Consider the following 13235-nt stretch of genomic DNA (forward strand, 5'->3'; position numbering starts at 1 on the left):
TATCATTATGTTGCTAATTTATTGTTTTGTTACTGTTAATTACTGGTTATTGTAGGCTAGGTGTTATATACATGTGTGATTGTGATTTGTAGAGAATAGTGATGGGAAATGAGTATTTGGAACAAGTTTATCCTGGTTATTAGTATATTTGTGTGTTTACTCTTTGTTGTTTTTTTTATAGGTACTCTTTATTGTAGTTATCCTTTGTATCTAATATTGTTTTACTTTGTACATGCAGTTCTCTGGAAAGGTACACTTGAATACAATTAAGCGGATAACACGTGTGGTGCATTTGCTGGTATGCCATTACTTTGGCATTCTTTGGTATTGTATGATGGTTATAGTATGCTGAATATGTTTGCAGTGTGTCTTGGTTAAATATTTTTTGTATGGTGCTGATAGTATGTTAAATATCTCCCCAGTATCTTGGTTATAGATTATTTGTTATCTTTAGGATAGGTTTATTATCTGAGTGTGTTATATTGATAGCGTATATGGTTGTAGTATCATGAGTTGGAGGGTTTAAAATCTGTATTAGCACTGGTAGATAGTGCTTTGCTACTGCACTCAGAAAAAGACTATCATAAACATATGCCTTTGGCTTATTGCCTTAAACAGGTTATGGCGACAGTGACTCCAACGATTGTAATTCCTTTTCAGCCTTTGCTCGAACAGATTACTGATTGTGTAGGGCTTTCAAAACCAGTTTATGTGATTGATGATTTCTCCTTGAACAAGGTTTCCGTTAAAATCAAGCTGGAAAATGTCAGTCAGACTTGTGTTTTCAATGGTGGGAAAGCAGGTAGCTTGAAAAAATCATCTGAAAGGGCTGCAAAAAAGTTAATCCATGGCCTCATGGATTTGTATGATGTAGCTGTTGATGATTTCACTGCTGATCGAATCCGAACATACAGGAGATGTGCTAATTTGTTTAGGATGAAAAGGCGCCAATTACGAATTACAACTGGACAGGGAACTGCAACTGTCAATGAGTCAGGCCCTGATTTTACATCTCACCTGCCTGTGTATACTGTTGCCATTGATTATAAGGCATACTTACAGATCTTGTTGGCACGTACTGGCGCTATCATTACTTCAATTGTGACTCTTGAGTTTAGTGATCAACAGTTTTTTGCTTAAACCATGGTGACTTTCCCCCCAAGCGAGGATTTACCTGAATGCATATTTGGTGATGTGCGCCCTAAACCTGATGCTGCAGAGCAGAGTCTAGCGAAGAAGGTGATTTATTTGCTATATTATAACTACAATTTTTCTATAGCTGATGCAAACTATGGCCGCCATTCTATTAAGTGAGCTCTTTCCATGCTTGAGAAAGAGAAAACATTAACTGAGGAGGTGTGCAAACAACAGACTGGAGATTAGGGTGACCTGTTATCTGCTGTCACTGATGAGCAGTGTGTTACTCCTAATGGAAAAGAAGCAAGTATCCCACCTCAGATTGTTGTTCCACGCCCTCCCAAAAAACGCATTGCACGGTTATCTTTTGGAGCTCCTACCACTTCTGTTACTGGACATGGGAAGGTCATCCGAATTATATCCGGGGAGCTTGAAACTGTGTTCAAGTGTAGGAAAAATGAGTAAGATGACATGGTTCCTATAAATTTAGCTACCTGTTGGGGATGCAGTATAAATTTGGCTTAGTCAGGAAGCTTAGAATAGCCATGGTATTTTATTTTAGACATTGGTCTCGGATGATTTCTTGCGTTTTGTTTTAATCAGCTTTGTGTGCGAAGATGTTGTATATGAATGGTATGCATTACAGCAGAGGAACGGTTTCAGGTCTTTTAAACTTGCTAATCACAGAGAGGCTATTCTCTGGTGTTGTGTAGTGACTTTAGTATGTATAAATTTGTAATTTCAATCCGCAGCTTGGATAGTTCTATGTAGTTTTAGACTCTAGCCATTTGCAATGCCACTGTATTTGAAATGGTGTATGTTTAGTTATATAATCAATGAATATGTTTCTCTATTTTGTTCACTGGAAAAGGTTGAATTTAAATTTTACATTAGTCTTTTGCTTTATTAAAGATCTGAATAATTGTGATTTGCTTTGAATCCTAATTGTACCTCTATTTATGCTTTCTTTGGTTGTGGTCCATTTCAGGGTTTCATGAAATAATATACATTATATTGGAGTGAGGAATGTGTTGAAAGCTGATTTACATACTAAGCCTTGAGCATGGGTTTATTTCTTTACACTTAATTCACACATTGCATTCAATGCACTTACATTTAAAGTTATCTTGCATGTGAATTTTTAAGGTGGCTTGGATGTAAATTTTTTGCTGGCACTGTTCAGGGAAATAGCTTTAAAGTTACTACTGATCAGGGTGATAACATTTAACCTGTCACTGGTCAAGGTGTATGTGAATATAAAGCTAACCTGCACATATATAGGAAAGAATACATTTGCATATATCAGGTATTTAATGAAAGAAAAAAGTTGTTATCTTATTACTTGTATGTGTATAAAAAAAGATTGACTAAAAATTTGCATGTTATAGCTCCCATATCTTTTTCTGTTTCCATGTTGTAAGACAGATTTATATGTTGTTATCTTAGAAGCACTTGCACTTCATATTCCACAGATGGGAAGATAATTCTTTATAGTTTTAATTGTTTTCCAAAAATCGCTTTATGCAGAATCATTCACTAAGCCAGAGAAATAAGTGAAGCGTAAATGCAAAGACACTCGACCTTCTGTTGTAAGGTTTCCTGTTACAGTAGTCCAATGCCTTCCAAGTTTGTTACCAACACATAAGAAATAGAAGGCAGCAACAACACGTGTATCAAAACGTAATCAGGCCTTTATTAATGCTGATATTACTTCTCTAGGATCAACTTGCAAAGAGTATAGTACCAAGCGTTTAAAAGCTTTAAAGGCTGGGATTAGCTTGAGACGGCTTAATCATGATATTGTTGACATTGCAAGAGTTGCAAATTATTCTAAAACAAATGGTAAGGGAACAAAGAAAAAAATCGAAGTTATTTACATATATTTTACCCTTTTAAGATAACCATTGTTAGGTTTATTTATTAGAAATTTTGTTGTTAATCTATGTTAATTATCTATCAGCTCAAGGTGTTGCTTTAATATGTGATAAAGAAGTGCCTGCTGAGCCTCTTCAGTTGCCTGCTCGTATATACTGTTCCAAGTGCTATGCCAAAAAATTTGCTTATGAACCACTGTTCTTTTGTTGTTGAAATGGTGGTGTACAACTGGCCGAAAATCCATGGCCACCAGAGTTAATTTGGCTTTTTTACTTCTCAGGATGAAGTATGTATTCGGTTCAGAAAATACTCTCGCATGAATAATAATATTTTTGCATTAACTTCATTGGGAGGAAAGGTACTAGCTGATACTGAAAAGTGAATATATGTGTTCAAGCTACATGGACAGATATATCATAATCTTCCTGACTTATTACCTGATGATACACACCCAAAGCATTTGCAGATGTATTTTTATGATGCAGAGCATGAAGTGAAGAATCGCTCATCTACTTTTCCAGAGGTGGAACAAGAAATGGTTCAGCTTCTTATGCAAGTAATGGATCGCAATCCATATGCTCAGTTTTTCCGTTCATTAAGAGAAATTCCGGTTGTGGAAAGTACTGAAATTCATTTGAACCGAAATCCAGTTCTTGGCCAAAGAGTTTATAATGCACCAACTGCAAATGAGGTGGATGTTATATGGTCAGAAGAAACATCATCTAGCGAATATAGTAGTCCTCATATTATTGCTTGTGGTAAAAGAAACACAACTACACCTCATAGAATTATGCATTACTATGGATGCCATGATCCGCTTCAATATCCTCTTTTATATCCACATGGAGATTGTGAATGGCATGAGGGTCTAGAGAAAATAAATACAATTGATAGCAATGTTCCCCTGCAACAAGAAGTTTGCCCACTAGAGTCAATTGAGAGTGTGGAGGACTTACTGGCCGAAGAGGAAGCAAGTGAGTCCTGAGTTTTTCTTTCCTGGTGTAATGCTTTTACCTAATGAATGATTTACTATTCTTGTTGCTATATATAGTACAGATATTGTTTACAACTATGTAGTAAGTATTCAATTAAGAATAACATGAGAGAGTTTGGTGTTTGATGAATGGATGTCTCCAACTTTGTTTATAATATATTAGCTACATGAGTAGAATTGCGATTGGAAAAACTAAGCTTGCAACTGTTATGTAGCTTATTTAGTGAAATAGATTAGCTCTTAATGTTTCATATTTAGCCTTTGCACTTCACTTATTTGTGGAATTGTACATGTAATTATTATTTATAAAGCTTATTCTGCTATGATTATTAAGCTACCTGCATTCTGTATACAATGCAGATGCATCTAATGGCAAAAGGAGAAGGTTCAAGAAGATTTCTTGTAGAGAGTATTATGCATTTAAGCTGCAAATAAGGCTAGGGAACTATTTGCTATGAGCTTCACGATTCTTGCAACAATATATAGTTGATATGTATGTTAAGCTAGAAAACACAAGACTGGATTTTTTCCGTAGAAATCAGGTTGCCATTCGTGCTGATCTTTATCAGGGACTTGTTGATTGTATTGAGGGTGGATAAAATAACTCTGCAAATGTCGGTCGTTATGTGATATTGCCTCCTTCTTTTTTAGGTGGCCCTAGAGATCTTCGAAGTAGGTACTTGAATGCGATAACTTTGGTCCAGCGATTTGGAAAACCTAATCTGCTCATAACTATTATGAGTAATCCAAATTGGCCGAAAATCAAAAAAGAATTAGCTCCTGGAGAACTTGCTCAGAATAGGCCCGATTTAGTTGCAAGGATTTTCCATGCTAAGCTAATTGCACTTAAGAAGCAAATCATGGAGGAGAAAATTTTTGGAGAAGTTGCTGCACTAATATATGTAGTTGAGTTCCAAAGCGTGGGCTTCCCCATGCTAATATTTTATTAATTTTGGCTGATGGTTATAAGATTAAAGATCCTGCTGCTTTTGATAAATTCGTAGCTGCAGAGATACCTTCAACAAAGAATCCTCATCTAAGAGAGGTCGTTTTATCTCACATGATACATGGTCCATGTGGGAAGGAAAATCCTGAGTGCTCTTGTATGAAACATAGAGGCCGACTCGGTGTGTGTAAGTATGGATATCCAAAACCATATGTAACTAAGACTACTAGCCATGAGGATGGATATCCTATGTATAGAAGGCATGATACTGGAGAAACACTAATGATTCGTAAGAAACCTATGGATAACAGATGGGTCATTCCATATAACCCATATTTGTTAGCCCTCTTTGATTGCCACATGAATGTTGAAGTGTACTCTACAATTTGCGCTGTAAAATATCTCTACAAATATGTCTACAAGGGGCACGATCGGATTTCTTTCAATGTTTCTTCTGCAGAAAATCCAAAACCCAGAGATGAAATCGAGCAATTCCAATCTAGAAGGTGGGTTTCTCCATGTGAAGCAGCTTGGCGTTTATTTAGTTTTGGCCTATTTGAAATGCACCCCCCAGTGTTGCCTCTCCAAATCCATCTTCCTAATCTGCAGACTGTCCAGTTCAGGATAGATGAAAGTTTAGATTCTGTTGTAAATGATACCAAGAGGCATAAAACTGCTCTGACAGAATTTTTTGCAATGAATGCTGCTAATCCAGATGGACCACAGTATTTGTATTCAGAATTTTCAAAGAATTTTGTTTGGACAGCAGCTACAAAGGCATGGACTAGGCGTGGGAATAAAAAAATAGCCATTGGTAGGATGGCATTTGTAGCACCATCTGAAGGTGAACGCTATTACCTGTGCCTTTTTCTAGCAAATGTTTGGGGGCCTAAGTCATTTGAAGATCTTAGGACTGTTGATGGTAACATTTATGCAACTTTTCATGAAGCTGCTATTAAGCTTGGCCTCATAGCTGAAGATGATGCTGTGGACAAGTGTATGTCAGAGGCTTCGGAAACTCACATGCCTAAGGCTTTAAGACGTCTATTTGCTACTGTTCTCATTTTTTGCAATCCTTGCAATCCACTTGCCCTATGGAATAGATTTTATTCTAATATATCTGAAGTTTTCGTAAGCAATCCTTCGAACCAGGCTGGTAAAGTTCAGTACTTAACAGTTCGTTTTGTTGAGCAGTATTTAGAAGAAATGGGAAAGAGTTTGCTTGAATTTGGGCTTGATGGTCTAATGTGTGAGACAGATGATGCAATTAGAAGGACTCAGGATATTGTTGATGCCCTAGACGCACCTGTACCTGATATATATATAAAGAAGCGTGCTTAAAGCTCAATTCTAAACAGCAAATTGCTTTTGATTTTATTATGGAGCATATTACAACAGGACAACCAAGTGCTTTTTTTGTTGACGAACCTGGTGGGACAGGTAAAACTTACCTGTATTGTGCACTATATGCAGCTACCAGGGCAATGGGTAAGATTGTTCTACCAACTGCTACATCAGGAAAAGCTGCATCTAATATAGTTACTGGCAAAACAACACACTCATGATTTAAGATTCCAATTGATCTTACAGTTTCAGCCTTTTGTTGTGTTCCCAAGAAGAGTAGCTTAGATGCTTTGCTAAAAGAAACTTCTTTAATAATTTGGGATGAAGCTTCAATGGCAAAGAAAGAGAATATTGAAGTTGTCGATGTGCTTCTGCATGATCTGTGTTCTCCATCTATTCCTTTTGGTGGGAAAGTTGTTGTTTTTGTAGGAGATTTTAGGCAAGTCCTCCATGTTGTACCTAGGAAGTCACTGAATGAAGCTGTTGAAGCAAGTTTAGTGTCTTCAAATCTTTGGAACCAGTTTCACAGATTTAGACTCACTGACAATATGAGAGCAAGGACATATAGCCAGTTTGCTGATTTTTTACTTGCCATGGGGAACGGTCAAATGCAGAATGCAGAAATTGCGCAGATTCAGTTACCACAACATGTGATGATGCCCTTTCATGAATCTGAAGATGATTTTGATAGTCTTATTGACTTTGTTTTTCCATAAGTTAAAATGGCAAGCTGCAATGAAAGCATGTTTGTTGACAGAGCAATCTTGACTCCTCTCAACACTGTCGTGGATAACATAAATTGTAGCCTAATTGATCAATTCCCTGGAGAATCAGTTTATTATAAGAGCTATGATTTATTGTTCGATGATACAGGAAGTATTTATCCAATTGAGTTCTTAAATACCCTTTCTCCTGGTGGTATGAGTCCACATGAATTAGTGCTAAAGGAAAATTTTCCTGTTATCTTGCTTAGAAACCTTGCTCCTGCATCGGGTCTCTACAATGGTACTCGTATGCTATGTAAGCATTTCTATCCTAATATAATTGAGTGTACCATAATTACTGGCCATCATGTAGGAGAGCATGTTTTCATTCCACGAATAGATCTACGACCATCTGAAACACTTAATTATCCATTTAAGTTTCAAAGGAAACAGTTCCCTATTAAACTTAGTTTCGCCATGACAAACAACAAGGCTAAAGGACAGACTTTATCACAAGTTGGACTCTATCTAAACAACCCTTGTTTCTCACACGGGCAACTTTATGTTGGTTTATCTAAGGCTCAAACATCAGCTCAAATTAAAGTTTTGTCTAAGCCAACAAGAGATCAGGTTTCAGCAACAACAGTGAGAAATGTCATAGCATTCAGCATTCTCGAAAAGGCAGGCATTATTTAAGGACAACCTGCACACAGGCATATTCTACATCCATTTCCTCTTTGACACCTCCTTTTCCATATTGGTTAGTACTAAAATTTTGAAGCTAAATATCTATGCACATTTTGTTTGCAGGTTCTGAAATCTGTGTGAACAGCAAAGTATCACATAGTTTTGCTATTTTGGAAGACTATTTTTTGCTGATACAAATGGAAAAGTCTTTACTAGACATATCTTCTCCATCTTGGTAAGCATATATTTATGAATACTACTACTACTATTAGCCTAAATCATGATATTTGCTTACTTATATTAATATACGTGGTAGACTATACTTTTTGCAAATAATCTAGACCTTTACATGTATATCTTTCTTGGATTAAATTCTCACAGAGACTATACATGTAGGTGTGAAGAAAGCTGCTAAATACCAATGCATCATCATGCAGGAAATTATATGAACAAATGGCACAACAGGGCATTTGAATTCCATGCAAAATACCAAGCCACTTAATATGAGAAGACCGTTGCTGCTTTAAAATAATAGTGGAATGGCCTATTTGTACCATAATATATCCTCGTAGACATAGTTACTATATTTATAGCAATCATCTTTTGGAACAAAAGCTAATGTAAACCTTTTCTTGTAATATTTTCAATGCAATTTAAACAAGAATCATGATGCAATATAAAGAGCACTACCTATTTCAATAGTACTCATCAAATTTGCTTTAAGCTTACGGTTTTTGCTTTGCCTTACAAATCTATCCTTGAGATTTGTAAGAAGTTTAACATTAATTACATGTACTATAGTATACAAAAGCTTACGGTTCAGCATACATAGAAGCCTTAAACTGTACCAAAGGTACGTTATTTACATAGTATATGGAATACATGTACTATACATATTACAAAAGGTGTATTCCAGATAAAGGAGAACCTATTATATGTTCTAAAGATAGGCAAAATGCATATATACATATTCAAAAGAAGCTATCCATCCTACAGAAAATTAGGCTAATACATAAATAGACCTATATATTAGCATCATAAATTCTCTATAAATGATCAATAGAGTGCTTATCATTGTCAGAATCATAGTCTGATTCTTCAGAGAATCGAATTGGAGAATTAGGTTCATACCACTATTTGATTTTCCTAGCCTTTGATCTCTTCTTTTCTAACAATGCCTTTTCCTCTGCCCTTTGCTTCCTTTTTTTTTTCCTCTTCCTCCCTTTTTTTTACCCTTCTTACCATCTCCTCCTTCATCTCTTCTTCTCTCAATATTTCATCGAGCCTATCCTTCTCAGACAGAAGCTCATTCACCATTCCCTGCATCCCATACCGCACTTGCTCTAGATATAGCACATACCATTCACAATCTGCCAATAATTTCTTCTTCCCTTCCCTATCATCCTTGACTTGTTGCATTCTCTTCCTAATGTCATTGCAACACTGTACCATTTCTATATACCCCTCTTTTGATCGAAGCCAACATTTAACTAATTTGATTAAATGGGCGTGAAAATGCACAAGATCTTTTAGTCTACGACTATCTCCACAGTACTCTTGCACCCTACTTGATAAACCTTTCGCCATTGATTTGTGTTTAGAAATTAGGAGAACAAAAGAGGAAAAATTCAAGTGATAAACCTAGTTTTTGTAGCTAATGATGAAATAGCATGGAAAATATAAAGACTTGCAGGGGAAAGATTTTCTAGAAATTAGAAACAAAATTGGAAGACAAATCTTCATATTCTACAACTACTGTAGTAAGACAGAGCAATTACATCGTAGCTATAAGAATTACATGCACATTTAAGTATTAAAAATAAAATATAGAAATATTACATGTGATATTTTTTTTACACTTAATTACTTTTTGAAACGACTAATTAGTAATTGTTTTGCACTAATTAATCGTTTTTCCCTTTGCTTATTCAAAATTGTAGGAATGATATTTAATTGTGCTTATACAGTTAAAAGTATACAAATTTAAAACATCGAATTATTTGGATTTCCATTGAATTTCTAATGGCTACATATTGCGCTTATTGATTAGAACTCTTATACTAACACAACTATGTCCAGCTAGATTTAAAATATTAGATATCTATAAATATTTTATTATTGGTGCGTTAGAATGATTAAAGTAATTACAATTAATTTTCAATCATTCATCTAGAAATATTTAATTATTGGTGGATTAAAATGATTAAAATAATTCAATTAATCTTCAATCATTTAGTCATATAGAATAAGATAAATACAAATCTATCATAATAGCCATGCATACATAATATAGAGAAACGAATATCCTAAAAGTAAGGCAATTGTAGCATTGTACAAGTAATCCACTTACTTTGCATTAAATGCTTGTACTACACTATCTTACCCTATTTTTGTACTCTTAGACATTCCCATAATAAATAGTAGCATAATATGTACCAAGAATGTTAAGACTACTACTTGAGATCTAACACTACAACCTGAGATCTTTAAGACTACTACTTCTACCTAAGACTTCTACTTATTACTTATTACATTATTACATATCTAAGATTACTACTTGATTTTTTTCATCGTACTAATTACTCATTTTTTTCATCGCTTTCAATATAAGCTAATCATTGAAATTGCCTTCAAGACAAGAGACCGTGCTATAATTTATATAAATTATAAATTATATCAAATTGTACATTTACTAAATTATGGGTTATTGTAAATGATTATATTGGTTATAAACTTTGATTTCAATGCTAATAATTTAAACAACACATAAAACTATAAATTATACAATAGTTAATATACTTATGGATAATTTATCATATTTATAAGTATAAGTATATAAACACATTGTCAAACTATAAACTATGCTTTAATGATATCATATTTTATATTCGTGAAAATTTTGTGGCATTGCATCATGATATAAAATATCCTTATTTTGTAAGAAGCAAAATAAACAAAAATCCTTAAAATAAGGAAAATGTGAAATGATAATAGCTATGTACTCACTTTGCATTAAATGCTTGTACTAGACTATTTTAAATTCTTTTTTTTAATGGATTAATTTTATTATATTCCAAAAAAGTTGTATACCAATTTTAAATTATTACTATATTTTAAAAATTTAGTGCCTTTTCTATTGTAATTATTATCATATTCAAAATATCTAACACTAATTCTATGAAATTGTTTCCATTATAGATTGAACTAAGCCAAACTGCACACCACATGTTAAAATAAAAAATATATTATTCAATTTTACACCATAAATAAAAAGGTGACCTTTATTTATTATCAAAAAGATTGATCAAATATATAAAGCATACGTTGAAATTGATGGATTTAGTTGTACGCTTACATTGTTCTTATTGATCATACTCATGATTATGATTTATGGTTAGCTATGTCATTCATAATTTTGCAAATTCATTGAGTTGGTGTTTTGTGTCATCATTTTCTAAAACCATTTAAAAAATAATTTACTTAGATTAAATTAATCTATATACATAGACAACAAACAAGGATCCTCATAAAAAGGAGATCTAAAGAAAGTACATTACAACATAAGAATTGTGCTTCATTACAACTTAAAAAAAAATAAGTATTGTACCCTTGCATTAAATGCATGTACTATGCATCCCATAATTACTTTTTTTTTTAAAAAAAAAATGTCTTGGACTTTGTTTAAGAGAAGTTTGAAGTAAATGAGTAAATAATTAATTTAGACAATGCATACTTAGTAAAGCTCGAGTAGAATAAAAAAATTCCGAACGTGTAACAATGACTTAGGACTGTGTAACAATGTAGCAGTTATTGTTATTATTATTATTATTGTTGTTGTTGTTGTTGTTGTTATTATCGTTATTGTTATTATTATTATCATCATGTAGCCGATTTCGACTCATATCCTCGATTTAAAATCTACCTAAGACAAATTTTACACCACATGTTATAATATATCCCATCTCTTCCATTTAACATTCACCTAAGATCAATTTTATACCAATTTCAAGTTTACACCAATTTCATTCAAAGTATAAGGGTTTAATAATGTAAATAAACAACAAATAAGAATCCTAATAAAAAGAAAATTTATAAAAAGTACATTGTACAATTGGAATAGGATTTCTATCTTTGCATTAAATGCTTGTACTATCATATCTTTTTAAATTTTGAGAACATAAGATTTGATGTATGTTTCTTAAACAATATGTAATGTAATCTCCTTAAATCATGCCCCCATAAGTGACGTGACTCCCTTTAAAAAAAAATTGAGGAAATAAGTAACATTACCCTTAGTAGATCATGATGAGCTTATTTAATTTCATAATGTAGCATATTAGCTATTAAATTAGAAACTAAAATGTTAGAGCCTTTATATACTTGGAGTCTATACATATATACTTGGGGTCTATACAATTGGGGTCTATACTTGGTTTTATAAAAATCTTCATTTCATAGTTCAGATTTAAGAGTCCGAAGAATTATTCATCTTCATTAAATAATTTAAAAGTCTAAAGAATTAATCAATATCTTAATTTCAAAATTTGGGATCCATACAGTTGGTTTTGTAACACTAAAAATCTTGTGCAAATTGATTTGCTAGATATCTTAAAACCTATCTATATGTTATTAAAAACATTTATTTATTATCTATATCTTAATTTCAACATTAAAGATTAATTTGAGTTTTCCTCTTCTGAATTTCTCAAATAAAATATTAAATTTAAACAACAATGATTAGCTATAATAATTGCCTATTTTTAAAAACTAGGCTATGTAATTATCAATTGCCTTCACTTATGTGTCAAAAAATTTAAACGCCTGTTATTCGCTGAAATACAGTACTTAGCATCTATATTAATTCGATTAGATTATATTAGTTTATATCTTTTTTTTTAAAAAAAAAAACATAGTACTTAGCATTTATATCAATTCACGTAGATTAAAAATAAAACCAGTAAATTGTAGCTCAACTACATTAATCTAGATAATTAGTTTTAGTCAGCAAAATATCAAATCAAATTAAAACTATAAAATACATTCTTCCTTATAACGTGGAGAGGCTTGAGAATACACATCTACATTTTGGGTTTGCATTAAATGTTTACACTGTAGCTTCTACCATTATATCTGATCTTAAAGACAAAAACTTTACTTCTCCAGCACTGCTAATATTTGACCAACTACTAAACACATGTACAGAACTATTGGATGTACAATGTTAATTAAATAAATATAACTGGCTCCTTAAAAAAAAATATAATTGGCCACTTTGCTTCAGCTTATAAATATCCTTCTCATGAAGAACTCCAATCTCTAACACTAACATTAAACACTCTTGTAAAAAAAGTCAGTGTTTCAGATAGTGCCATCTAATTGATGCTGCTATTGATAAGGTACATACATTCTTTCCTGCAAAAAAATTTAAGGTTACTTGCTCAAAATCTATTATTCTTGTCTTGCATTCATTATAGTTACCATTAATAGTAAGCCAATTATTCCCTCCTAAAATTAATAAAGAAGATTCTCTAACAAGAACTAATTGCAT

The 13235-nt window shown here is 32.9% G+C and overlaps 3 protein-coding genes across 3 annotated transcripts; all 3 read left to right on the forward strand.

The window, feature by feature from the left end:
• Positions 1–1143: 1143 nt before the first annotated feature.
• LOC110707591 lies at positions 1144–6293 on the forward strand. Its single transcript, XM_021885619.1, has 13 exons — positions 1144–1239; positions 1417–1598; positions 1741–1800; positions 2284–2351; positions 2857–2979; positions 3098–3209; positions 3293–3302; positions 3422–3986; positions 4069–4088; positions 4367–4391; positions 4493–4588; positions 4658–4926; positions 4977–6293. The coding sequence occupies exons 1-13, from the start codon at positions 1144–1146 to the stop codon at positions 6291–6293; spliced, it is 2943 nt and encodes a 980-aa protein (XP_021741311.1).
• A 38-nt stretch (positions 6294–6331) lies between these two features.
• Positions 6332–7012, forward strand: LOC110707592 (ATP-dependent DNA helicase PIF1-like). The gene is made up of 2 exons (XM_021885620.1): positions 6332–6497; positions 6543–7012. The coding sequence occupies exons 1-2, from the start codon at positions 6332–6334 to the stop codon at positions 7010–7012; spliced, it is 636 nt and encodes a 211-aa protein (XP_021741312.1).
• Positions 7013–7018: 6 nt separating this feature from the next.
• On the forward strand, positions 7019–7926 carry LOC110707593. Its single transcript, XM_021885621.1, has 2 exons — positions 7019–7685; positions 7811–7926. Exons 1-2 carry the CDS (start codon positions 7019–7021, stop codon positions 7924–7926), a joined length of 783 nt encoding a protein of 260 aa, XP_021741313.1.
• Positions 7927–13235: the final 5309 nt, after the last annotated feature.

This window comes from Chenopodium quinoa, unplaced genomic scaffold (genome assembly GCF_001683475.1).
Source record: "Chenopodium quinoa cultivar QQ74 unplaced genomic scaffold, ASM168347v1, whole genome shotgun sequence".
Taxonomy (NCBI): domain Eukaryota; kingdom Viridiplantae; phylum Streptophyta; class Magnoliopsida; order Caryophyllales; family Amaranthaceae; genus Chenopodium; species Chenopodium quinoa.

Excerpts from the sequence above, each read along its gene's own strand:
- LOC110707591 (XM_021885619.1), top strand. The coding sequence starts at position 1,144 with ATGGTGACTTTCCCCCCAAGCGAGGATTTACCTGAATGCATATTTGGT. Across the intron at positions 2,980-3,097 it reads AAATTATTCTAAAACAAATG|CTCAAGGTGTTGCTTTAATA; the intron begins GTAAGGGAACAA and ends ATTATCTATCAG. Across the intron at positions 3,987-4,068 it reads ACTGGCCGAAGAGGAAGCAA|ATATTGTTTACAACTATGTA; the intron begins GTGAGTCCTGAG and ends TATATAGTACAG.
- LOC110707592 (XM_021885620.1), top strand. The coding sequence starts at position 6,332 with ATGGAGCATATTACAACAGGACAACCAAGTGCTTTTTTTGTTGACGAA. Across the intron at positions 6,498-6,542 it reads TGCATCTAATATAGTTACTG|TTTCAGCCTTTTGTTGTGTT; the intron begins GCAAAACAACAC and ends TTGATCTTACAG.
- LOC110707593 (XM_021885621.1), top strand. The coding sequence starts at position 7,019 with ATGGCAAGCTGCAATGAAAGCATGTTTGTTGACAGAGCAATCTTGACT. Across the intron at positions 7,686-7,810 it reads CAGCATTCTCGAAAAGGCAG|GTTCTGAAATCTGTGTGAAC; the intron begins GCATTATTTAAG and ends TTTTGTTTGCAG.